Below are 27,008 nucleotides of genomic sequence, written 5' to 3'. Positions count from 1 at the left end.
TCTGGTTTCATTGGAGCCCTGCTCGCCGAAGATGGACAGCAGCCATGACCATCTACTGTACCACCACAAAACACAAACTCTGTCCTAGATTTTGTAAATGGGTCCCCAGTAGGAACACCCTTGCAATACAGAATGCTGTTCCCCTCTACAGTTACACACATACACAGTAGACTGTCAACCACTAGTGGAGCCCACACTGCTAACCCATAGTGAACAGGGGCCTTTCGGGCACACTAACTCTCAGAGGATTAGGTTTTCTCAGCAGGCATTTGAAAGTCATGCCCTTGCTGTGGCCTGAGATTAGGGCCCATCAGAGAAAAAAGCAAGTAGTACAGGGAGGCCTTGGCAGGTAGCAGGTTAGGACTTCCAGCCTCATACATGATTGCCAGAATGGAATGCAGCACACCACTTTGAGACCCAATGGAAATTATCCATGTGCATAACTTGCAGATGAGATGAGCATCCCATTCCATCCACGAGTCCTCTCTGATACAAAATCTAGGGATTGAGGGAGGGGGGGGGAAATGGGCAAGTCCCTGAGGCTGTACTTTACAGTCCCATTAAAGTGTATGAGTGGTCTTGTGTGTCCCATTATCATGGCCTTGTAGAAGCAAGGGGTTGCAGAATTCGAAAGCAGATTTGAGTAGGATGAGTATTTGGTAAGTCTGTCTCTTAGCTCTAGAATACTTCCTACCCCGATGTTAGACCCCTTAATCTTCCCTACTCTGATTTTCAAGAAACACTTCAAAATTCAAGTCACACCTAATCCTTTTCTGAGCTTCAAAGAACATCTTTTTCTTCAAATTAAAGTACCACTTCCTATTTACCCTCTTTTCATGAGACTGTACTTCTCAAGACAGCAAGGCATATATCACACATGTAATGCATAGAATGTGCACCTTGTTAAGAAGTGCAGAATATTGAGACATGTGTTCTTGGGGAACATTGTGAAGGGGCCCCACAAGACTGCAAGTCCCCTAAAGCCAACGCAGAGCTGTATGTTCTGCTTCCATTTTAAGGAATGCACATGTTATGAACACTGTACTTTAAATTCAGAATGTGTTAGTGACACTTTTTTCTCACTTAACAATTTTGATCTTTCAATATCAGCACATGAGGGCGGTTGCATTAACCACATTGACCAATATAACATTCTGGGATTCACATCTCTAGAGGTTTAAGGTTTACCATTGGGAGATTTCACAAGTGAGCACTAGACCGACTAGTATTCAGGCTCCTAGCATTGAGATGCATCCCTCACATCAGCCATAAACAGCACGTATAAATAGCAAATGTAAAAACAGGGCATGGGTAGGCCTGCACTCGATTGCTAGTTTAGACCCATAAAGATTGCACAGGTTGCCATAGGAATGCACCATTTCTGACCCTGGTGTTGAGCCAAGCACATATGCTGTTCCTCTTAAAGGATCTCTAAGCCACAGAGTATGGCACAACTCTACCGGTTTGACCTGTGGGACCAGAGCTCCTCCAAGGAGGACTTGTCAAGAGGGAAGCTACCTACCATGTATGCCTTCATAATTGAGACTTTCACAACACTTCATACACACACTAAAAGGTGCGACAGGGTCGCTACAGATGACCACCCCTGAGGTTCCTCATATCGTTCCAAGGGTGTTTAAAACAATCAGGTTGGCTGATGGGATCTCTGGGTTTCAGAGCCATCTGGGGTCTTGGGCAATTTGGTGTTTGGGCTATCCCTGTCTCTCTACTTCCCTCAGCTTCCCCCTCTCCCTGTCCCTCCTCAGTCTAGGCATCCGTAACAAGTGTTAATGCCATCACTAGATGACCTCTGCTGTCTGTTTCTGCCTGGTGCTGTGGTGGTGTCCCTGAATGCAGGCTGGCGGACTCCATAGGACCTTCTTCCTGTCCCTCTCCTAGCCCGCTTAGTTTTCTAAGGGAGTACAGGATGGTGCCTTCTTCCACTCTGTTGAACACTTCCGCGCGCACGCACACCTGTACCATGTCCTCCTATACACTGGTGTCCCATGATGTCCTCCTCCCCACCACGCTACTGTCCCTCTGAAGTTACACTACGCCTCCTACCTCCATCCTTGGATGTTCTCTTCCACCTTCCTCTCACATTCCTCCTTCTCTACGCCTTCAATCACCACTACCTCCTACTACTGCTCACTACTACTACCTCTCTCCTCTATTACTACTTCACCTCCTTATCACTACTATTATTCCACTACTTCCACCTCATCTCTGCTACCGCAACCACTTCCACTACCTCTCTGTCGCTGCTACTACCACTACTTCCCTTCTACTACTACCACTTCTCCCCTTGCACTGCAACCGCTACCACTCCTCCAACTATCACTCCACTACCAATGCTACTACTTAAAACCACTACTACTAGTTCATTTGCTCCTCTCATGCACAACCATTCCACAGACCCCGCTCTCCAAATACCTCTACACTTTTTCCATACTGTCCTCCTCTGGTCTCTCAGACGTCCTCCTGCCTCACCCAACTAACCAAAATCTAAACCATCCCAAGCTACTTTTAAATATTCCACCCCCTGCCAGGATTGCCCATAACTCCCTGCCCAATCACTTACCTGGTTGCCAATGTTGTGAAAGGGGAAGGGCTGTGGGGAGGTTTCAAAATGGGTCTTACACCCTGCACCCTTTCTCACGTGGCCTAGCCGCATTACTGACCTGGGCAATGAACTCGCCCTAGGGAACCAGTGTTCCCTATTATTCAGGCCTTCTTGCAGGCCTATCTGTAATAAATTATTCCCTGGTGGGCTAGTGGGTTCTTTTTGGTGCGCATGAGCTCCAGCAGGTATCTGCTGAAGCTGCGCTCCCTTGTCTGCTGCCGTGTTTGCTCACGGCTCATCCTGCGGCTTTCCCTTCTCCACTGGCATTGCATCCTTCCTTCTCACTACTATCCCGGCGCCAGATACTCCTGCAGTTTCCCCGCCCGCATCTGCTGTGGCATCTGCTCCTCCAAGGGTTTGCCTTCGTCCTGCTTTCCCTGGCGTCCTCCCGGCTCTGGCTCTAGCCTTCTGCTGCTTGGCTGCCTCTTCAGTTGGCTTCTCTCTGTGGCCGCGCTGCCTTTGCTCCAGGTAAAGAGTTGGAAGGGGGTCCGCCTGCGCTTGCTTCGGCACACAAGGTTTGATAAGGCCAGATCAGCGGCCCTTGTCACAAAGGGCACATTGGGTCTGAAGCCAATAACACTGTTATGTACTTTCACATAAAACACAACAAAAAAAAACCAGAAAAATCTAAGAATTCTGGGAATTCCATATGAGGCCATAAATATCCTGCAAACAGTTGACTTTGCTGTGACTTTCTGGAGCTCATAAATATTTAATTTGGGATCCTAGGCCCTGTGGCCACACATGTTTGCTAGTGTTCAGGCAATCATGATAATGAATAGTCAAGATGTATTATGTATTTTGTTATGAATATGGTAAAGAAGCAGTGTTACAGGTAAATAACTTAATTGCTTCTCTAATAGTTTCTTGCTTTATTTACTCTCACAGTGTGCGACGGACCCACAGGGAGATAGGAAGCTCCCCCGCCAGTGACCGGGGACGATTACCTTCAAGAGGTGTAAGGGGAGAAAGTGCTGGAAAATACAGAGGTCGTAGCTCATCAGGTACATAGCAACACATTTAGAGGTGTAAATTGGGCTTTCTGCCTCTCCTTTTCGCCCCCAAATCTAGTCTGAATATATTACAGGTCTACTCATATGGCCTCATAACAGAAGGAGGAATAAGATGCAAAGGCCCTTGCATTGGGGTATCTTGGAACATGTGTGCATTGTTCTCACAGTAGGCATGCACAGCACAAATAGAAGCCATTTTTGAACAATCCTCTGTTTCTTTAGCATATCTTAAATGCATATCTTAAATGCAACAGAAATGCTTGAGTGCTGCTGTTTTTTTTCCTTTTTTGTGCACACAAGCAGTATTCCCAGTAATTTGTAGCTCTTCTTTGCCCTGCCTATTGGGCCTGTACATGAGGAAATCAGTCTATTAAGGACTTTTTCTCTTCACAAGATGAAAAAACGAAGTCAATATGCTGCTTATATTTTCATAGTGTCTATATAACATATTGGTTTCTTTATTATTACCATCTCTCTGGATTAAAGGTTGGGCTTGGGCCACAGGCTCCTCCGGACAACAAGAGTAATGATTTTCTCCCGACATGAACTGGAGATGTTTTGACCCTGGTCATATAAGACCTCTAATGGACCTTTCTTGGTTTATTGTTTTTGCTTCGACATGTGATAATGATTCAAGACTGTATTGTTGCTGCCTAGTCAATTCTCAACTCCTTTCTTGATGACTTAACTTCATGGAGTTGGGTTGTTTCAGACGTTGCCTGTAAGGGAATCACAAAGGGTCCTTTGTCACTAACGCCGATTTGTGTATGTGCCAAATTGCTGTTCATACATAGAATATAAATGTTTTCCCTCTTGGATGAACAAGGGCCCAGGCTTCTTTTGCATTGAGCTTTTGATCACATCACCTAGGAACGTCCATGCCACTATATTGTTGCTCCTACATTGTTTCCCCTTCATTCAATCCATCCAAATTGAATTTCCAGTTTAGCTTTTTCATGGATTTGGTCTTTCCTTTGACTTGGCGAGTATTGGCCTGCGGATACCTAGGTTACACCTGGACTGCTCTACGCATCCCACACACTGTCCACTGCTTTTCGTTGTCCATATACTGCCATTGGCTCTCCAGATCCAGCAATCTGTTTTTTTGTTTTTCTCTTATATGCCGATGACACCTAACAATTCTTGATGACGCCTCAGCATACAGTTCCAGGATTTTGCATTTCCTCTTGGGTGTGCAATCCTGAATGCTGGATAACTAGTTCTGCCTTAATTCCAGTAAATCGGTGATCCTTCTTCTGTCTTTTGGAGCCAGTCCGAGTCCTCTTGCCACTTTCCTAGGCTCACTAAGCTGTAACCTGTTCTGGTGCCTGTGTTCATACATAATCCGGGCGTCCTATTTGTTTACAGATTGTCCTTCCAACGTCGGGTCAGTTTGATGGTAGCAAGGGCTCACCACAAGCTGTGTCTCATTGCTATGGACTGTCCTTTCAAGAGTACCTTTCACAGGACTATTCTTATTCAGGCACTGTTTTTTTTTCTGGCTCCACTACATTAATGGTGGAGTCATTCAAGCATATCCAAAAAGCTGCATAGCAAACTACAGCTGGTTCAGAATCATGTTAATTTGCCTCACTTTTGCTTTTCAATGTCAAGTTCCCATGACCCGATGGAGATAAACTATGGTGGCTAATCCTTCAACTGCAGATTCAGCTAAAATTGTCACCTTGTTCCTTCAGGCCATCTAAATGGCTTGATCGCATATGGAGTCATTGCTCACCACCTATGTTAATCAAGGGCTTTTACGGTTTGTGAACACCCGTCTTCTGGTGCCTTATGCATGAAAGGGTATTCTGCAGGGCAGAGGTTGTCTTGAACTTGATGCATGCAACTGGTGCACACTTTTCCTGTCTACTTTTGATGCCTTAAATTATGGTTGAGATCCAAGAGGCATTTACTTGATGGGTTAAATACCTGCAGGTGACTGTGACTCATTGACAGTCTTTGAATACTGACTGTTCTGGTTGTTGTGTATTAAGCTATTTCTGGGGTAGACATAAACTTTGAAACAGTAACATACAGCTTCTTGATTAGAATCAAGGGTATTAAGTATTAGGATAGGTTTCCCTTTAGACAACCTTTTCTCCATATTCTATTGACCCCCAAACCTGTTTTTGTTTTTTTTTTTAACTGTCCTGAATTTTTACAGGGAAGTGAGGCCTTTAGCTTCACTCGCCTGGCCTTTTGCTAATTTTGTTATGGGTTGCACTGATTGGTCTTTCAGACTATCAGTACTGGGAAACTGTTTCCCTTTTGTCTTTTCCCTTTTCCCTTTTTGGTAACACTTTGACAGTGCACACATCTTAAAATGCAGTGCATTGGGGATACTTGTGTATCACCCTAGTCTTTTTACACTTGGGATTTTTGGTTACTTTTATATATGCCTAAAGACAAGCTGGTGCCCGCAGATACCTTTTTACAATTTTTGCATTCTTTTTAGTGTGCACATTTGCATTTAGCACGTGTGACTACTAAACGTGGCTAGTGCCCTAAAACGGCAGTGCCGTGAGATTTTTGCTTGTTTTTTGGCCATATTGTTGTTGGGTCTTCCTGCCTTCTTGGGTCGGGAAATCCCTTATATGGTCATGCATTCACCATGGAAAGCTGCTGCTTTCACCACTACTGTTGGCCTGGTGTGTGTGCACCCAAGATGTGGGTGGGACTGTCTGGTCCCACTCCCATATGGGGCGCCAGAGAATGTAGGTATGGGACGGGAGTGAAACTCACAGTGGTCCCTGATTGGACCATTGCTGGCTGTTTGGTTGGTGCAGATCCTTACCATCGGTGGGATTGGACTTGCTTCCAGCCAGGATTTAGGATAAAAGGACGACTCCTGGAGCTATTTCTGCAGATCATCATTGGAGCCAAGTATCCTTTCTAGACGAGCAGCCGACTGAAGCTCTGTGGACGACTCCCGAATAGGTCCTGCATCCCCTTCCTGCATTTGGCCCGGCGAAGGCCCTGACTGATGGGGCCAGCCTGTCTCGACGCATTCATGAGGATCCAGCCGTCCTGAGCCGTCGGAAGTGTCCCTGGATCACCCAGTGGACTGACCAGCTCTCCGGTGTGCTACCTCCGTAGAATCGTTGCTGTTTCGCATTCATCGCAGAATTTCGGTGGTCACCAGCTCGTGCACAAGTCAGCTTTCTGCCGAGTTTCAGCTTCTCAGCTTCAAGGATCCTGCTCTGGAACGTCTTCTTCGGCCACAACTGGAGAGACGCCTGCCATAGTCGCTGTGTGGTGACTGTCAATTGAAATGACTTTCCTGTGCCTTGTGAGGTGTCCAGAAGAGTCCTGCATCAGTGAATCCTGCTTGTGTTCTTCACCAGGGGAAGCATTCTGCACCAGCAGCCAACCAGAGAAATCCTCGGACCCACAACCTGTAGACATCCTGCACCGGAACAAACAGCGGGAGAACCTACCTCAAGCGATCCCACCCCCTGTGCCCCCCCCCCCTGCCACCGACCCCCTAAAGTTGTCTCATCAAGTCATCTGGGAAAGTCTGGGGGGGGCTTAGTAATGGCAACTCATTCACCCCCCCCCTGTTCTCCTTAGAATAAACTTTGGTTATTCCATTCCATTGCTTTTTGATTGTCTGATCTGAAAGCTTGTATGTAAAAGATAGGAATATCAGTTTTCTGACCTGTAACGTTATCTTCGGGAACTTTTCACCACCACAGGAACTCTCCATACATCAGTCTCGTCTCCTAAGAAGCTTTGTGACTTTTGGCACAAGGCCCCATACGTAATAGGGATTGGATTTTCAAAGTTTGTTGTAATTCATGTGAACTGGTTTCATTCTACTGCATCACTACTTACCTTCATTATGTTGCCTAAGGTATTGATTTCATTCCTAAGAATGAAAAGGCGATTACATGTTTTCTAATTGGGTGTTTTGTGATATTTCTACCTGCCTATTTAATTTCTTAGTGTGTGTTTTGGGCCTATAATAAATATAGTATTTGTGTACTTACCTGTCTAAATTGAATTATTGTTTGCTTCACTTTGTGGACTCATTATGGACCCTTGACCCCACTCACACTCTCCTGGGACTAAGCCTTGACCACTCTCCATGCTTACTGTGACCATAGACAGAATCTCGTCCCTTCTCCACAGAGTGGATTCCTTACCTGTGAGGCTAGGGAGGTGGGCTCGCTAAGCAATATTCTGCCTAGGTTTGGCGGTAAGCGGGACCTCACGGGGAGGGACTCCTCTCTTGGGGATAGGGACTCCTGTTCCATGGCGGAACCAAATAACCTTCTATCCTATGAGGCTATCAGGTCATCAGTACCTCAAGAACTCCACTCTGAACAGACCACTGTTTGCTATTGTAACACCTCTTTCCTGACTGAATTACAACCCACAACCACTGAGAAAAGGAAGAGTGAAGGAAACATGTAGTGCCGACAGGTTGGAATCCAGTCATACAGTGATGAAGAGTGAAACGGTGATGACGATCACCCCCCCCGTTGCAAACATACATCACTGGGAAGAGTTGAAACCATGGAGTAATGAATACTTCATGGAAACTGAATGAGGACAATGATCCTCCACTGGGGAGGGCCCAGAAAGGTTGTATACCAATTGAAGGACTTGCAGAAAGGGGAAGCCAACACCGCGCAGGTGTATCCCGGGAAGCTCCAACCTGGGAGAAAGGTAGCAGGCTGGTCCTCAGTCGAGAGAACGTGGTGAAGCAGAAGGAAAAGCATCCCAGGATCTGGCAGTGAGCCGACTCAAGTGATGGTCTGTAAGATTGAGGTGGTGGTGTGACCTTGAGGAGGTGGATCGTGCAATCCGCAAACGATGCAGAGAACGCTGAGCAGATGGCTCAGCGCAGCCGCAGAGAGGTACAGCAAGCCGAAGAGAGAAATGCTGTGGGTGTTTACCAGCCTGAAGTAAGCTCGTGACCTCCGGAAGGACCAGTAACACTGCCCCATCAAGACAAAGGTAACTGGAGTGGCGGGAGACCCGGGAGGGTACCGGGGCACAGAGAAGGCAGAGTGTTGGAGTGCACATGGAGGTCTCCAGGATGTCCACTCTTACCTCCTGACCCAAGCTGTCTGCTTGTGTCCCGTTTTCGGGTCTTTTAACAGGTTCTCCAATGTTGAGTAGATGCTTCTAGAATCCTTAACTAGAGAGTAAAAACGTCTCTAGAACCTTAAACTCTGCTATTGTTGGACTAACCAACCTTTTTCCTTTCTAAAAAAAACCGTGCTCTTATGTGGTTTTGCTAACTAAATACAATGATCGTATATCTTTGGTGCACGAGTGCGTGGTCGTACCGATAATACGGTAGAACTGTCATTAGTGTCAAACTCTGTAACAATTGTACCGCAAGCAACTAAGCACATTTCTTGTGTAAATAATATATATTTTAATGTAAATGTATTGGGGTAAGTGTTTCTTTGGACTACAGTGTATTTACAGCTTACAATAAGCTTTACTGCTCTGCCACTCTACCAAGTTTCCATGAGTAGTACAGACTGGTTATACCAAAATGTGCCCAGTTGCTGTGAAAAATGAAAATGAAAAACATTGTTTTTTCATTTAAATATTTTCTGTTTTATGTTAGATTCTCTCCTGAGGAACTATGGGAATAGACCATGGGGAAATATGGGTTGAGAGAAGAGGGAATTCAGTATTAATGAGATGTTGGATGGAATTTGATCAAATGAGAAACCAGGAATGTGAATGTAATTAAGAAGAAGTATTAAAGTAATGTATAAACTATGGAAAACAAGGAATGTGAACACATTTTATGAAAAAATTGAATGAATAAATTCCTTATTAACTATGTACCATTGGAGTTAAATCTGTAAACAAAAGGAAAATTACACAGTTGGCGCACAGCAACTGGGCACATTTTGGTATAACTAAGGTTGGAGTCGATTGAATCGGTCACAAGCAAGGTGTCCTAGCATGCAGACAACTGAAAACAAATAATTAGAAAGAAAAGGACTCGCCAAGGAAAAAGACCTATTGACGAAATCTCTGAATGTAAGTAGTACAGACTGATACAAAAAGTTTTTGGACATGTATGCCATTGGGATTACTTCAAGTGGACTTTAGGAAAACTCCCCAAACATTTCCCTCTCTCGGAAACCAATAATGTCGGGCACTAGTTTCCTTATTTATCCCCTTCTCTTCTCTCCAGAACCCTCTTTGTCTCCAGTGCCTCCATTAACCATCGCCTCTACTGGTCTTGTTAATCCCACCTCATACTATTCTCCAATCACCACCTCCTCCTCTGCTTCCTTCTTCTCTATCTTCTCTGCTCTTCCTCCCCTCCCCACATTTTCCTCTGATATTGTGCTCTCCACCATCTCCTTTCCTGCTTCTCATACCGCCTGTTGGGAAAGATTTTCTTTTTGCTGCTTTACTCCCATATACATCTATGGGACATGATTTTTTTGCTTTGACTCCTGACCTGATTTTTTTGGGAGGGAAGTAAAGCCTTCTGCTTCCCTTCCCTTGCTTTGTGCTCACTTTAATGGGGAGACTGAATAGTCCATAAGACTATCAGAGCTGAGAGACTATGTCTCTGTTAATGGATTATTTGTATTTGGTGCCTGGAACGAGATTCAAGCACCACGATTGACTGAAACAAAACTTTGAGTCTGAAACTGACCTCTGCACCCCGACTCCTGGACCTCCCTCAAAAGGATGAAGCACAGAAGAACGTGCCCCCAATGGATTCCGGAACCTCCGCAGTGATCTCTGGAGAAATCGGAGTAAGGTGGGTAAGTTAACACACTGGCCTCACCTCCCCCTCCCCCCACCCCTCATGCTCCATAGGGTTACGTAGGCCTAAGGTCCTGTCCCCATCTTTCCCCTTCCTGACGTAAATCAGTGGTGATCTGGTAAAGTATCCCCTCCTGGGCCTGCCCTAGTGTAGTGGTGTTGAGAGAGCTCCTTACCTGAACATTGCTTAACTTTTAGAACACTTGAATCATGACCACTGTCATTGCACATTAACATAGTAGACCACCCAGAAAAATATAACTTTTGAACTGACGATTTAAAGGCAGTGGGCCCCAATTCATCTTAGGGTTGGACTTACTCAGTGCTAGGGAATTGTTCTAGTGTTGGTCTACACTGTTTTACTGAATTATATGCATCGGAATACTTACCTGTATTGCACTGGTTTTGAATCATATGCTTTTCTTTCTTTATATATATATATATCTATCTCTCTCTATATATCTATCCCGCTCTGAATGTTCTTGTCAAGTTTGGTGAGGTTTTGTCAAGGGGGGGCAGAGTTATTTTTCCATAGTCGTAATATACAAATGTTTTGATCACGCCTACAGCCGAAACCGCTGGACGGATTTTCACCAAATTTGCGACAGGTGCAGCGGCTTAGTCCTAAAAGCATGCTTTTGCAGATTTGGTGTAAATCCGTCCAGCAGTACTTTTTAAAACAGGCAAAATAGGTCCCAAAAAATTAGTGATATCTAGGTCCGCTCCGCTGACCCATTTCCCTGTTTGGTCCGCGGACAGGCATCCGATTGGCTTAGAGGGTGATGTCCGAAGACATTGGACACGCCCCCTGATTGGATGGTGAAAAACGTGAAGTGTCTCAGATTTTTGGAAACACCCACCATGTTGGAATCTCGGACAGCCGCCAGTGTCCGCGGACAACGCAGTAAAAACATATTAAACACAACATTGCACTTGTCAAACTTATCAAACAATCTCTGCCGAGGTGAGGGGTGATGATGATGTGATGGGATGGGATGGGACGGTATATGGCCATAAGAAGCCAAAATACTGGTGTTTATCACCCCGAAAGTCTGCGAACAGTCTGGATGGGCAGTCCTTTGAAGTCCGTGGACATTTCAGACGTTCTGAGACATCTGTGCCTTTTTCTGCATTACAGGGTTGGTGCAAAGCAGTTCTTGAATGGCTTAACTTGTGCGCCACTTAATTAAACTGTATGAAATTTTGGAATGTTATCCTAGACTTGATTCTGAATTATTCCGGAAAGTGTGGAGCAGTTTTGTTAAGAGGTAACAAATTTAGAGGGGGTCCCAAAATATTGTAAAGGCTTATAAATGTGGTGCCATTTGACAAATGTGCACAAAAGTTTGTAAAACGATTTTAACTCTAGATATACATGTTTTTGGTGTGATTTTCTCAAGAGGGGGCTAAATTACAGTGGGGGTCTCAACGTTTTTAGATGGCTTATGATAAAATATGATATGATAGGTTATTCATAATGCGCTTAATACCCAGAGGTTTATAAGTGCGGACCTGGGGATTGAACCTGTGTTGCTCCGTGTCGTCTTGCTTCCAAGGCGAGCACGTTGCTGCTGAGCTATCCTCCCGAGCAAATTTATAACTTTGTTGCCGTTTGACGAATGTGGACAAAAGTTTTCAGAAATATTATAGACCACACACCTTCAATGTTTGTGTAAAGACTGAATGGATTTTGTCAAGTGGAGGCTGAGTTATGACTTTTTTATGTGCATAAATTTTGACACTTTTGAAAAAAATAAAACATGGCGGATTTCAAGCAAACTCGTGTAAGGAGCATTGGCAAGGACCTTAAAGCATGGTTTTGCAAATGTGCCAGTGTTTTATTTTTGACAAGTGTAATGTAGGTACAAAAAATAGTGCTATACCTTTGGTGACTGAGGTATATAGCCTGTGGCCATGGGCAGTGCCCAGATTGTCCGGGTCCTGGTATAAGGTCATGGCCCGGACAATCTGGCTACTGGCCATTACTGTGAGGGATGAAAAATGGGGTTAAAGTGGCCATGTCCAACTTGGACTGGCTATGTGGTAAAGTTATTGGAAAGTGGGATAGGTTTGAAAGGGACAAAAAATGTGCTTGTGGTAATATGGTCTTAGGGTTCTGTTTTAGCCTTCTGCAGCCTGCCATGGAAAGGGAATGGGGGGGCCCCGCCTTCCCTTTCTTTGGTGGCCATCTTGGGAAAGGATTTTCCTTCCTACAGCTGTAGGAAGAAAAATCATTTTTTTTTTTATTACCCCGGGTTCCCACTTTGGGAACCTGGGGTGCTATTGGCCTTTATCCCTCATTTCAGGGGTAGCAATGGAGGATAATGGTCCAGGGCCCTATTTATTTATAACGCGCCAACGCCCACAGACAGACAGACAGACAGACAGACACACACACACACACACACACACACACACACACCCCCCCCCCCCCCGATAACTTGGGCTGGCGGGTCGTTATCCCCCATTCCAGTACCTGGAACGGGCAGGGGTGAACGCCACATTATTTCCATTATCATAACACAAAATGCCAATGGAAATGTTGGAAAAACGTATTGAGTCTATGTACTTACTGAGAAATTGTAGTAGTTTGAGTCTATAAGATTTTTTTTAGTTCTATTTTTTAACTGTGAAAGCTGGTTTCTAAAGGAACCTTTCTTTTGTTGTTTTTAAAAAAAAAATGTTTTCAGGAGAGGTTAGAACGTAAGGTGAGAAGGGAAATGATGGAAGAGGCACCAAGCACTAATATGGGCAGGTGGACAGAGGAAGATGTTGCGCGTGTGTTAATTCTAAGGTAGTGGGCAGTGTTTCTCATGCTTCTTGGTTACAGCTTCAAAAGCACTTCGAAATTGCATCCCCCTGCAGATTGGTGTGCTACAGTATATACAGGGGACTGTTGTCTTCCAAAGATATGGATCAACAGCCTCTTTTAGTGCGTGCAAGGTAGCTGGTGGGATTTTGTGTCCCACAGAAGTAGGCTATGTGGTTACTGTATTGGTTGAGGAAGATGATGTGGAGGAAGACAGCGTACTACTTGATAACAAAGGAACAATCTTTCTGAGAGCATTGTGGTAGTTAGGTTTCGGATGGAGGTGGTCCCGTAGGAGTAATGTCCAGGTAGTCCGCAACCGTGCATTTTACTTTTGTAGCTTTAGCGTTTGGTACATTCCCAACAATGGTAAAGAACTGCCACACCCATTATTGTCTCTGGGTGCTAGAGGTAGGTACTTCATCTACTTCATCTTCTCGGTCCTCTTCATTGTCTTTGGAAATACTGCGCTTTTTTTGTTGTGTGGGTCCTCCAGCTGGTGGTGGTGGCTCTTGGGGAGGAGAGATGGCAAAAGCTGATGGCATTTTTAAGATAAATGGCAGTTTTGCTACTATTCATCCAAGTATGTGCTTTATACTATTTTGTTAATGGATAATGAGTAAGAATAGGTGTAGGAGCTATGCAAGGGTACATTTTGAGCTTGAAAGCTCCTAGATCAGTAGAAAATGCAGTTCCGAATTGTCCTTGAAGCAAGGACCCGAAGTGCAAACGCGTTCATGGATACGTCATCATGGTGCGCGTGAGTGCATGGTCACATGGCACTGTCCCAAAGGTCGGCAATGACGTCAGAGGTTCGCGGACGACGACGGAAGCAAAAACAGTGGGAAAATATAGCAGTGTTAAAAATGATGTTAGAAAGTGGGAAATGGCAGGGTTTTAAGGTGAAACTTTGTAAATTGGACACAAATTTTGCTTTATTGGGTTAAGTATTATATTAGTAAGTTGTAGGAAAATAGCATGCACTGGTAAAAACCCCTGGAATTCTCTGAAAAAACTTTGTTAAAGGGACGTTATTGTTAAGTTGCACTAATAAAAACCTAAGTTATGGTTACAAGTAAAACCAAAAAACCTCAGAAATTCACCAGTTATGGTAAGCTAAGCAACCATAACTCGCGCCACCACTGTGCACTGCTAAGACTAACACCCAGGACATCAAAGATGACATCACAAATGTCCAGATCATAGGGCCAGATCATTTAAATCTGGTTGTATAATCGCCAAGGAGGTCGGGTGAGGGTGGGGGGGGGGGGGGGGGCAAGGTGCCAAATCCTAACCTTAAGGAGGACCGGTGCATGACCAGAGAGAATCATGGGAACAATAGAGATCCTATAAATGAATGGCATGAGTAATATTAGGTATATACGTGACGAAGAGCAGTGGACATGGGAGAAGAAGGTAAAGTCACGCTCCTCCAGATGCAACACTCTCCAAGAGTCTACTACCCCCAGGGATTTGAAAAAATTGAGGGTACTCGGGCAATCTTAAAAACCTTATTGTTTTGTCTTTTATGGGGTTTGGGACTCCGTTAAAATCATCCCCAAGAGTAATCTGTCCCTCCAAAAATGGGAGAAGCTTAGCCTCTAGTTCTTCGAATAATCGGATCTGTCCTTCGTTGGGAGCATAAATCGAGACTAGGGAGTACAACTGCCCCAACAACATACCTTTTATTCCAATGTATCGGCCGCCCGGGTCTCGTATAATGTCCAGTTCCTCAAAGTGCAGGTCATTTGCTAGCAGGATCGCTGTCCCCCCCGCTTTAGTGCCACTAGTGGTTAGAAATTGTTTAGTGAAGTCTCTGCTCCGCAAGCGGATAAAATCCACAGGAAGACTAATCTCTTGCAAAAAGATTATTGACCCTTCTAGGTCCTTCAGTCTACGCAAGACAGACTTTCGTTTCTCAGGGGAATTCAAGCCTTTACATTCAATGACACACAGCCCAAGTTCTGATGAGGTGATGAAGAGTCACTTGTAATAACTTCACCCATAGCGGAAGAGGGGGTGTGGGTTAGTTGGGATTCAGTCTGCATCCTGACTCAAAGCTTGTCCACCATCATGTTCCAGCCAGGGTTTAAACTGAACCAATCAACTGAAACAAAAATTGAGCCATAACAAAAAAACTCAAAACAGAAGGGCATATCGCCCCAATGATCCTCAGGTGACCTGTCACTTGATGCTGGGCAAGTGGCGCATGTTGCCCGTTGCCAATGCCAAATGACGTGGCGCTTCTGCAATGTTAAGGACAGGAATGCCTCTCACATTGGGAAACATCCTGAGGGTGGAGGACCTTGTTCAAGTCTGCAGCGGGAGCTTTCCTGTGTTGCGACCTTTCTCCAGGATGAATCCTCGGTATAGAAAAAAATCAGTATCAGTTTCGTTTCTGATCTCTTTCTTAGTAGTAATCAATCACTGGTCTCTGGGTCATACTGCCCCCAGCCAATGACTGCCCTCTACCTAAGCCCCGCCTCTGGCAGCCATCCTCAGATTTTTACCGCACGTTCAAGTATTGTGAGTCCTCGTGCTGTAGCTCTCGAGCTTTTGCTGCGTTTTCGCTCTTTTTTCAGGAGATTTTTCTAATTTTTCGGTTAAATAGAGCCTCAAGCTCCACCGTTTCTACATCTGATCAACGGGGATCCGTTTCGGAGTTTTCTACGCCCCTCAAGGGTGAAGATTTCGTCGAGTTACACTTTTGGAGGATTCCAGAAGTTCTGAGGCCTACCCCGGACATGGCCCAGGACAAAGGAAGCTCGACGCCCGGGAAGCTGTTCAGGACCTGCCCTGGATGCCAGCTTCAGAATGTTTTCAAGGAGGACGAGCATTCGTTATGCCTCTACTGTCTCCATGAGGACAAGACGCACATGGAGAAGGACTGCGCGTTTTGTGGGAACATGTCGGAGCAGACCATGAAGGATAGTCACCTCCGTCTCGCCAACTGGCTGGAAGGGAAGAGCCCGTCAGGCGAGAAAAAGTAAAAGAAGTCCGAGCGGTCTTCTAAATCCTGTTAGGGCGCCCCGGCGACGGGGGCCCAACAAAAGGCTAAGCACCGCGAGTCCGCGGGCACCGGGAGCGCCGAACGGTCAGGCTCCTTGGCTGCCAGGCAGGGCGCATCCTCCCCGGCACCATCAACCATTAGCCAACGCTCTGGCTCGGGTAAGAGGAAGTCCGAGAACCCGGCGAAGCTTCTGGAGAGGCCCCGGCCGATCTCGAAGATTCCGGCACAGCGGAGCGAGGCTCGGACCCTCCCCTCAAGGTGAAGGCCCCAGGCGTCCAGAAGGTGACGATTGCCTTAATTCACCCTGCTAAGACCTCGATTGAGGATGTCGCTGCGGCCCTGGCTCAGCCTGTGGAGGCTACACCAGTGGAGGCGTCTTCAGGACCCTGAGTCTCCCTGCCACCGCGGAGGGAGTCGTCTTTCAGGCCCATTGAGAAGACCCCCACGAAGTCCTCGTTGGAAAAGGTGGGGCAGGGGCTGATGGCCATCATGGATACGGACACGGCCATCGTGGATACGGACACGACCTCTGAAGAAAAGCTCATCGAAGTCGTGGAAGAGGCCCAGCCCATCGGGAGGGATCCCGACGAGGGCGACGACGAGAGCGACGGGGTCGCCGACAAGGCTTCTCAAGAGCCCTTGCTCCCGTCGTTTCCGGCGCCGCAAGACACTTCGGCAGCCATTTTGTCAGCGATTCAGTCCTTATGTTCGGAGATAAGGACAAGATTGTCCCTCCCCCCGACGGAGGTACCTGAGCCAGACCCGATGGGGGAACCGGAGCCAGGACCTTCGGAAAGTACACTAAGAGGAGGAGGACGCATCCTACGCCACCTTTCCCACCTCTGCGGCCTGGTCTGCCTCCCCCCCCCTGGTCTACTACCCAGGGGGATGATGCAGGCACGGACACGGCTACGACAGGTACAGATGATGACGGAGGCGACGACGGGACGTGTCCCCCGTCGCCCCCTGCTTGGGCGTCCCCACCCGACGAAATTGGATCCTTTCATGCCATGATTTCCGGGGCATCTTCCAGCTCTGCCCAGAAGAGAAGAAGGAAGGGTTCCTTTACCAACGGCACGAGGCTAAAAGGAAGACGGTCCTCGCCGTACCGCTTCTTGATGACATCTGGGATGAGGGGCTCGCCCTCCTCAAGAACCCTGCCACGGCGCCTGCAAAGAGGGACCGGTGCGAGAAGTACCAGGTCCCCGACTCTGCCCCCTTGTGCCTTCGGGCGCAACCTACCCCGGATTCAGCAGTCTCGGCGGCGGCAAAGAAGAAAGCTGGGGGGGCATTGGCCTCGACATCAACTTCCCCGCCGGACGGCGAGGGCAGGAAGTTGGACGCGATGGGACGGCGGATCATCTCATCCGCAGCGACGACTATGAAGGCGGCCAATGCCCTGGCTATCGGAGCCCGCTACGACAGGGAGTTGTGGTTCAAAATCGCCCCTCTGTTGGACTTCCGGACGCCAAAAGGGCTGAGGCCCTTGAAATCCTACAGGAGGGTGAGATTGCTTCGGACCACGCCATCATGGTGGCAACGGACATCGCCGACACCGGTTTCCGTCAGTTGGGCAACGGCGTTTGCTTGAGACGACGAGGATGGCTCAAGGCCACGGATTTCCGCCAGGACGTACAAACCAAGGTTTTGGACATTCCCTTCGACGGGAACAACCTGTTTGGGAAGGCGGTTGATGAGTCCCTTCAGGCCATCAAGACAGACACAGAAACTGCCCGGGCACTGGGAGTGCTCCAAAAACGACGGCCGTCCTTTCGGAGCTCTGGAGGTAGACAAGGTGCCTCCAAGGGATCCGGCAGTGGCTCCTCCGCCTTCCTGCCAAGCGGCAAGATCTTCGTCCCAGGAAGCCTACAGAGGACGCGGCAAGTCAGATGGTGCCCGTCGTCGTCGACAGGGAGGTCAAGGAGGCAGGGCGGCCTCCAAACAAGATTGAACCGACAGTGGGGTCGGGCCCCCGCTGAAGCACCCCAGTGGGAGGCCGGCTGGCGAGGTTCGTCAGCGTGTGGGAGTCCATCTCCACCGACCGTTGGGTGCTGGACGCCCTGGCCCAAGGGCACGCCCTCGAGTTTCAGAAGAAGTGCCCTCGCGTTCCACCCGTGGCCAGGAAGGAAAGTCACGTCCCTCAACTACTGTTGGAAGTAAGGGCGATGCTCAAGAAGGGTGCCATCGAGCTCGTCCCAAAGAGGCTTCGGGGCTCCGGAGTGTACTCAAGGTACTTCCTTGTAAAAAAAGAAGACAGGAGGATGGCGCCCCATCCTGGATCTACGACGACTGAAGAAGTACATCAAGGCACAGAAGTTCCGTATGGTCACCCTCCAGCACGTGCTGGGACAGCTGGAGGAGGGCGATTTCCTGTTGTTGTTGGACTTGGAGGATGCGTACTTCCACATCCCCATTCTAAAAAGACACCGAAAGTTCCTCAGGTTCGTGGTCCAAGGGCAGCACTACCAGTTCAAAGCCCTCCCGTTCAGATTGAAGTCGGCACCAGGGTGTTCACCAAGTGCCTCGCACCGGTGGCTGCGCCTACAGGTGATCCACGTCTACCCCGACCTGGACGACTGGCTCATCCGGGCAAGGACAAGGGAGCTCGCCGTGGCTGCGAAGACAGTCTAGCTGCTCACGGACCTGGGATTCTCCATCAACTTTCCAAAATCCCACCTGGTTCCGTCGCAAGTCGCCCGGTTTCTGGGAGCCAAGCTCGACACAGTTGCGCGGCTGGCCTCGCCGTCGGAGGAAAGGACCAGGACCATTCTGGGCAAGGTGCAGCGTCTGCTGGCCACGGACATGGCCAGGGTAAGATCTATCAAATCCCTCCTCAGGAGGACATCATCCCGCATTTATCTGGTGCGCCTTTGCAGGCTTCGGATGCGCCCCTTACATGAGTTCCTCGACGCCTGCTGGGTCCAGTCGACGGGCAGCTTCGAGGACAGAATCCCTCTCAACAAGACATTCCGTCAGGCGATCCGGTGGTGGGGTACCCGCTCCCATCTGTCGGCGGGCACAGACTTTCAGACCCCAGCTCATTAGGTGACGGTGACGACGGACGCCTCCCTGGAAGGTTGGGGAGCGCACTCCAGAGATCTTCACGCGAGAGGCCTTTGGCTCCCGGAGGAGAAGTCTCTCCACATCAACATCTTGGAGCTCCGCGCAGTGTTCTGGGCCCTCAGGTCCTTTCTCCCGTCCCTCAAGGGCAAGGTGGTGAGGATCTTCACCGACAACACCACCACGATGTTCTACATCCGGAAGCAGGGCGGAACCAGGTCCCCTGCCCTATCCAGGGAAGCCCAGGATCTGTGGCATTGGGCCGTCGCCCAGGGGATGTTTCTGGTGCCTCTTCATCTGGCAGGAATAAAAAACACGATTGCCGACTCACTCAGCAGGGAGCTGCGCTCGTGCCACGAGTGGGAACTACACCAGGATGAAGTGGATTGACTCTTCCGACGATGGGGCGAACCCCAAAACGATCTCTTTGCGACGGCGACGAATTCCAAGTGCCGGAGGTTCGCCAGCAGGTTCCCCCAGCCGAGGAGCATGGGCGATGCTTTCTCGTTCCCCTGGGACGGCCTATTTCTTTATGCGTTCCCTCCGCTGCCGTTGCTTCTCCGGCTCATCAACCAGCTCAAGAGGTCCCGGTGCAGGATGATCCTCGTCGCACCGGCGTGGCCGAGACAGATCTGGTTCCCGGACCTTCTGGACTTGTCAACGTCCCCACCAGACAAGCTACCGACGGACGCAGACCTCTCCAGAGAAGGAGGCGCCATTCTTCACCACAACCCGGAGTTGCTGAACTTGCAGGCCTGGCTACTGCAGCACTAGAGTTTGGAGGGTACGACATCCCGGCCGACTGCAGAGAGGTTCTGGCAAAGGCCAGGGTGTCCTCAACTCTCAAGTGCTATGGACATAAATGGAGGTTCTCTGTCTGGTGCCGTGCACAGAAGATTAACCCTCTGCAGATTACGGCCCCTCAAGTACTGCCTTACCTACTGTCGCTGGCCAAAGCTGGAGTGGCTCACACCTCCATCAAAATACATCTGGCTGCAATCTCCGGATATACCAGGACTACGGGACGGGGGTCCTTGTGGTCTCATCGCCTGGTGAAAGAATTCATGAAGGGACTATTCCGATCATTCCCGCCGGTGGAGGCTCCTGCCCCGGCGTGGGAGCTTAATGTGGTGCTGACCAGGCTCATGGGGGGGCCCCATTCGAGCCTATGCATTCGGCGCCTTTGAAGTTCCTGTCATGGAAGACAGCTTTCCTCGTGGCCATCACCTCCGCACGACGAGTGGGAGAGATACAGACCCTTTCCTGCAAGCCTCCATACTTGACTTTTCATGACACGAGGGTGGTGCTGAGGACACACCCCTCCTTTATGCCCAAGGTGCCGTCGGACTTCCACCTCAACGAGCCCTTGGTGTTACCAGTTTTTTTCCCGTCTCCTTCGTCGCCGGCCGAGAGGACTTTGCACTCGCTGGATGTAGCTAGAGCTCTGAAGTTCTACGTGGACCGCACAAAGAGTTTTCGGAAGACGTCACAGCTGTTTGTGAACTTTGGGACTGTGAATCAAGGGAAGGCTCTCTCAAAGGCTTCCATTTCCAGATGGCTCTCCGGCTGCATCATGCACTGTCACTGGTTGGCAAACCGACTGCTGCCCGGCCGTCCGAGAGCCCATTCGACCAGAACGATCGCTGCTACCACGGCATTCCTGTCTGGTGTGCCCCTGTTGGACATCTGCAGGGCTGCTACGGGAGGTCGACGCACACCTTCACGAGATTCTACTGCGTCGATCGGGACTCCAGGGAGGAGTCCAGGGTCTGCCAAGCAGTGCTGCGCAACCTGTTCGCCTAAGGTGAGCTTGGTGAGGAGGTAAGAGTTGCTTAATGTTGAGTTGTTGTATTGCTTAATGTTGAGCCTGTTGCCACCTCCCTCGGTTGTGCATGTGTGTACTGCTATGTATTCTTTTATTCATGAGCATGTGAATCCATGCCAGACCCCATGCTGGAGAAGGGACAAGTTACTTACTTGTAACTGTTGTTCTCCAGCATGGGTCTGGCATGGATTCACATGCAAACCCTCCCGCCTACCCCTCTGCGGCTCTTCACTTGGTCATACTGCCATTTTACGTGCTACTAAATCTGTGGATGGCTGCCAGAGGCAGGGCTTAGGGAGAGGGCAATCATTGGCTGGGGGCAGTATGACCCAGAGACCTTTGATTGGTTACTACTAAGAAAGACAGATCAGAAACGAAACTGATACTGTTTTTTTTTCTTTGCCGAGGATTCCTGGCCTGACGACGGGGAATATTCATGAGCATGTGAATCCATGCCAGGCCCATGCTGGAGAACAACAGTTACAGGTAAGTAATGTGTTCCTTATGGACCTTCGACCAATCAGACCGCTGCATTCTTGGCTTGCTGTTTTCACCATTTTCTGTCATTTCAGGCAAGGTGCCCTCTTCTCTATCCGGAGAAGAGGAACTCGGGATCCTTTCGGCATCTTCCAGGCAAGAGATAGTACGGAGAGACCCTTTAAACTTAAACTGTAACCCAGTAGGAAACAACCAACAATATTTGATGTTCTGATCCCGTAAAAATAGTTAGTGGCCAAAGCATTCTTCATCTTTGAATTGTAGCAGAAGAAAGATCTTGAAAAATGTGTAGAGGGGAGCCTTGGAATGTTAGTTCATCTTGGGTGCAGCCCACTGCCATAATTTCTTCCTTAGTCGTTTAGAAATGACCCTCGTGATGACATCAGGGAAGGCGTCCGAAGTTACACCTCTACGAGGGCGCACTCTATGGGTGCGATCAAGTAGCATAGGTTTTTCGAGATGCAGCAATATGGTGTGAAAACAATCACTCACATATTCTCCCAAAGCTTGCTCCAGGACCGATGAAGGCACTCCATGAATGCGCAAGTTGTTCCTACGAGCCCGGTTTTCCATCTCCTCCTGCTTTTGTTCTTACACGTCACTTCTCCTTTCTAAGCTCCAGACCTTTGGCTGCATGACCGTCAGTGTGGTTGAATGCACCAGGACTTTGTCCTCCGTCTCCCCCGTTCTTTGCTCCACCTCCACAACTCTTATCTAACTTCTCCAGTTTGGTGGATATCGTGGACATACAAATCCGGAACTCTGACTTGATATCCAACATAACATTTTGAATATCCTCTTTGGTAACCAGCTGGTCAGCAAGACGCTCAGACTTGGGATGGAGTTTTCTCGGGGTCTGCTTTCTTTCCTTTATCCGGAGGCACCTTTGTGTTTTTGTGTGCTTGGACATTGTAGCTCCCACCAAAAATGGGGGGGGAGGAGGGTCTCCTGCCTGACCGATATTAAATCCAGATGTACTTGCGCAGGCCACATTGAGTTACCACCAGCCAGGTATCACTCAGGAGAGTTCTCAAGACCTGCAGGTTGCAGGGCCTAGCACTATCATGACGAGGGCCCAGTGCAAATCCCCAGGAAGAATGCCCCCAACAGGGGAATTTGCGTTTATCAGCAGTTCTCCCCTGACTTCCCCCAGTATGGAGGCAGCAGAGACCACCGTTGCACATTCTCAATGTCACTGGGCCTAGCAAGATCGTTGTTTTGTTCTCCCCCTGTTCCCCTCCCTTGCATTGTCGCGCTCTGAAACACCTGTGTACGAGTGCAATACAAATAAAATATATCATATATCATATCACTGTTGGTGGGATGGAGGGGTTGGGGGGAAGAATGAAAAAGTCCTTACTTCAGCTCCACAGCTATAGTTCAAGGAGCACTTTCAGTAACGGAAAGCTTTGTGGGACTCCGGTTTCCCCCATTTCTGGCCCGAGGTAGTGAGTAAACGCTGTTGTGTCAGCTAGGCAGTCGGGCTGAGGAGGAGCCAGCACTCGGTACGGGGCCGTCTGTGTTCCCCACTTCAGCATACAGCTTCTGGTACTGCTGCTGCGGGGGAAGGGTGAGGAAGCCCAAGGCAGAGAAAAGAGGAGCAGGCTCTACGTTCACTGAGGTCCACGCCCCCTCGCCTGTAGAGCGGGGCCCCCAATGTTGATTTATGCGGCCGCTTGCAGCAGCAGGACGCCGAGGCGCATCAGTGCCATTTTGAAATTCTCCTCACTGCACCCCACGTCCCTGTGTCGCCCCGGCACTGAGCCTTCTCCCGCTGCGCCCGCAGCATCTGCGTCGCTCCAGGCGTCCCACAGGATCTCCCCTGCATGATTCCAGCTAGGAATGCGAGTTCGGGGTTGAGAAGTGCCACAGAATCTGTTAATGTGGACAAGGTGTGGAGGCCATCAGCAGAGCGTCCGCATCGATGGCGCTGCTGGCCACGCCCCCATACACCCATTAATTTGAGGTTAAACATTCAAGTGTCACGTGCTGCTTCCCGGACATACTCCCAGGTTGTGGATTTGGCATTGAATCTAGACATACAATTCATTCTGGACATCTCTTGTACACCCTCTGAAACATGACCCTATATGGCTTTGTGTTACAAAATCTATAGGACCTTTCACAGGGATACAATTTCAAGGAGGCTCATCTCTGAAGATCAACAGCTCTGCACTTCCAGCAGTTGATAACCTTTGTAACCTTAAGCTCGCAAAGCCAGGGAGTGGTGCCTGAAACTGAGAGGTGAGCTTGTGGCTAGAGATTGGGATACTGTGAGCATTGTCCAAGGAGGCTTGGAGAGGTCAGTGGATTATTGTACCTGGGCATGCAGTTCAGAAATTAATTGATGATATTGTTAGGGAGATTGTTCATATATCCACATACTTGATTTACAGAATGGTACTGTGAGTTATCCTGATAATCAATGTGATAGAAAGGCTTAGTGATCAGGGCAACTCTTTGGATGAAGGTTGGTTTAAAGGTAAATAAACACAATATAAGGGAATACCCACACAATATAGCTGTACAATTATATTCTTTGTAATAAAGTAATACCTACAAAATAATTACAGGTAAGTAAATTAAAGTAACATTTCAGAATATTTGCAAAGCCAGAACATGTAGGGACATGAAATGTTCACACAAGTCCAATTGGACGTTTTTAGTGAGGCTCGGCGCCCTTTGTAGGAATAATGACCCTCCCCTCAAGTAACATGTGGCCGGCCAGGGAACGTGTCACATCATGGACATGTATCAACAGACCAGACCAAGCCTGATGTACGATTTTAAGTAGTTTTATTCTTTCTTAGGGGTCATTGTAAAACAGAAAACAAATAATCCAAATGGAGGTCAAACGCCAACCTGATTTTCCATCCGCTTAAGGTTCTTTTAGGCAGGCCTAATTAGTTTCTCAGAAATTTCTTTCAAATTAAAGGCGAGAATCTCGGCGTCAAAACACATCCAGGCCCGTGCTTGTAACTGGTATGGTTTCAAAGTTAGGAACCAAATTTGTTACATGTGTAATGTGATATTTCATTCATGCCCTGCATTTGTCCTAAGCACAGCATCTTGTGGTTCATGTAAATATGCCTATGTAATTGGTTCAGTGAAAGATTAATTTGAAATGAGATGGCAGGCCTGCTTTGTTTTCCCGCATTAGCCTAACAGCTGGCTAGTTTTATTGCTCTGCAGAATTCAAAAGGTGCCACTTTTATTGGAAGAATTTGCTTTTGAAATTCAGCAATGAAGCAGTTTTTTTTTTTTAAATAGTCCCTTGAAAAAATACTCCCATTGGTGTTGGCTAATTAGCTCTGGGGTGAAACTCTGATCAACTTAATGTCAGCACAATATGTGGCTGAAATTAACATGAGTGATTCAAATCATTACGAAAGAACCACTGCTTTAACATATTTTCACTAGAAGATGTACAATCCACCAGGTTTTTATAAACTCTCAAAAGATTCATTTTCTTCACTTCATGTACAGTAGGGAAACCTCATAAGTGCTTCATTCAGAACACTTGACAGTATCCTGCCACTTGACATTTGTCATTTTAAAAGGTATTTCTGTAACATGGGCCATGGTCTCCAGTTAGTAGAATTTATATTTTAGCCATATTTGGGACCTTGGCATTTTTGGATGCACAGTTCCAGTGCGGCAGGCATAGTTCTGTGTTTTTACCTTTGAGCTTTTCAGCATTTCATGCTGTCAATTTAAAGTTAATCAAACTCATTCTTTGGGGTCAAATATTATTCCTGAGATGGTTTTGTTTCTGGCACTATCGGTACCATTTGTCGAGTGCTGCTCTTGGGTGTGCAGGTAATTACCTGCATACCACAGGTGCGCACCCTATTGGTATCAATGGGAGTGATATGACATATGTAAAGCAAGAAAAGACATTATCCTGGCACCTCTCACTTTAAATTAAATAGTCTCCATTTGCCTTTGATTCTCCCCACAAGACTATGTTGGCTTTTTAGAGCCCACCCTTCCTGTCTCGAAGGCTCTCCCTGTTCTCATTGAGTACCCAAGTCAGCTACTTTCCTTGGCCAATCTCTAGCTAAGCTGATCCCAAGTCCTCCCATCTATTCCCGTTGTGGCCTGTGATTTCCCCAGAAAGTGTTCATGAGGGCCCTTAGCCCCACCCTGTTTCCAGTCTCCATTTCCTTCCAGACTGCCATGCAGTCTCTGGCACGGTTTTCTCTCTGTTCCCCACCTTGATTAAGTATGCCAATGTCTAAATGGGTTTTGATAGGGTTCTGGTCTCCCCTACTGTTGTACATTTCCCAGCTGTTTCCAGTTCCGCCACCACTCCACTGTAGTGATTCTGGAAACCCTCTGGTGGTTGTTCGGTTTCTCATTTAGCTCCTAAATGGGTAAGCCTAATCCATTTCTATATGAATAACCATTCCGTTCCTCCTGTTCTGGGCTGTGTCTTGTCTGTTGGGCTCAGGTGCATTGCGATTCTTGTAGTCACACTTTTATTTTATACATTGCGCTGCTTCATGGGATCTATGACCATCCCAGGTTTCTGAGAAGCCAGGTGCATGTTGGTTACTCCAGTCTCTGGGTCTTCAGCCTGCTCTGAACGCCATGAATATAGGAAACCACCAGAAAGTGTAGAGACCTGACCAGGACAGAGCCACTAACGTATACACACGGCTCTATGCATATCTGTGAGCTGGGGGGATGAGGGTCCTCCTCAACTCTCCTACACCCTGTCCGGGTTCCTTTGTTCGGCTTGACGGGGTCAGATCCATGACCCTGTCACAAAGGTGACTCAAACCTCCAATTATGCATTTATGCACAGTGTGTCCGACATTGGTCGGCCAGCCCTCCAGCTGGTTACCACACACACATTTCCGCAGGAATGTTCCCAAATAAACTCAGAGATGTGGATTCCAGAGGATGCTCACATCGGAGAATGACCCTACATGATCATTCAGTCTCCACCCAAAAACACAAGGGCAGTAAAGTGCAGTTGACTGAGTACCTAATTTTCAAACAAGTAGAGACTCTATTTTCAGAACAGCAAGGAAGAAAATGTCTTCCTTCGAGCCAAAAAGACTAAAGCTTGTGTAGCCATTAACCCGACCCAGTACAGCTGTATGGTTCACGTTACGTACCCATGGAGACAAGGGGCACTTTGCTACAACCCCTGACCTTTGGATGCCATATTACCCCCCCCCCCCCCCAAGGCACAAACATATTGGAATTGCGTCCCCAGTGAGATCTGGATGAAAATGGTCAGAGCATCACAGAAGAAAAGCAAAATATGTTGTGTGGGCTGACAAAGTGGACGAAAGGTTGAGCTTCTACCTTACAGCAGAAGATAAATCGAGTCTGTTTTCACAATGAATGCCAGTTTACTAACACGTTAGGCTGAAATGAATGAGGATTCTCTGGCTAGA

At 47.9% G+C, this 27,008-nt stretch overlaps 1 protein-coding gene across 1 annotated transcript in view; it reads left to right on the top strand.

The window, feature by feature from the left end:
- Nucleotides 1–27,008, top strand: part of CCDC61 (coiled-coil domain containing 61) — a 434,011-nt gene that overhangs the window by 264,940 nt on the left and 142,063 nt on the right. Inside the window, exon 10 of the mRNA XM_069644625.1 lies at nucleotides 3,512–3,627. Within this exon, the coding sequence (XP_069500726.1) occupies nucleotides 3,512–3,627 (116 nt within the window). The remainder of the gene's footprint in view (nucleotides 1–3,511; nucleotides 3,628–27,008) is intronic.

The sequence above is a fragment of the Ambystoma mexicanum genome, chromosome 2p (assembly GCF_040938575.1).
Source record: "Ambystoma mexicanum isolate Mex_15411 chromosome 2p, UKY_AmexF1_1, whole genome shotgun sequence".
NCBI classification, from domain to species: domain Eukaryota; kingdom Metazoa; phylum Chordata; class Amphibia; order Caudata; family Ambystomatidae; genus Ambystoma; species Ambystoma mexicanum.
The sequence above is the reverse complement of the archived record's forward strand: the minus strand, read 5'-3'. Positions and strand labels throughout refer to the sequence as shown.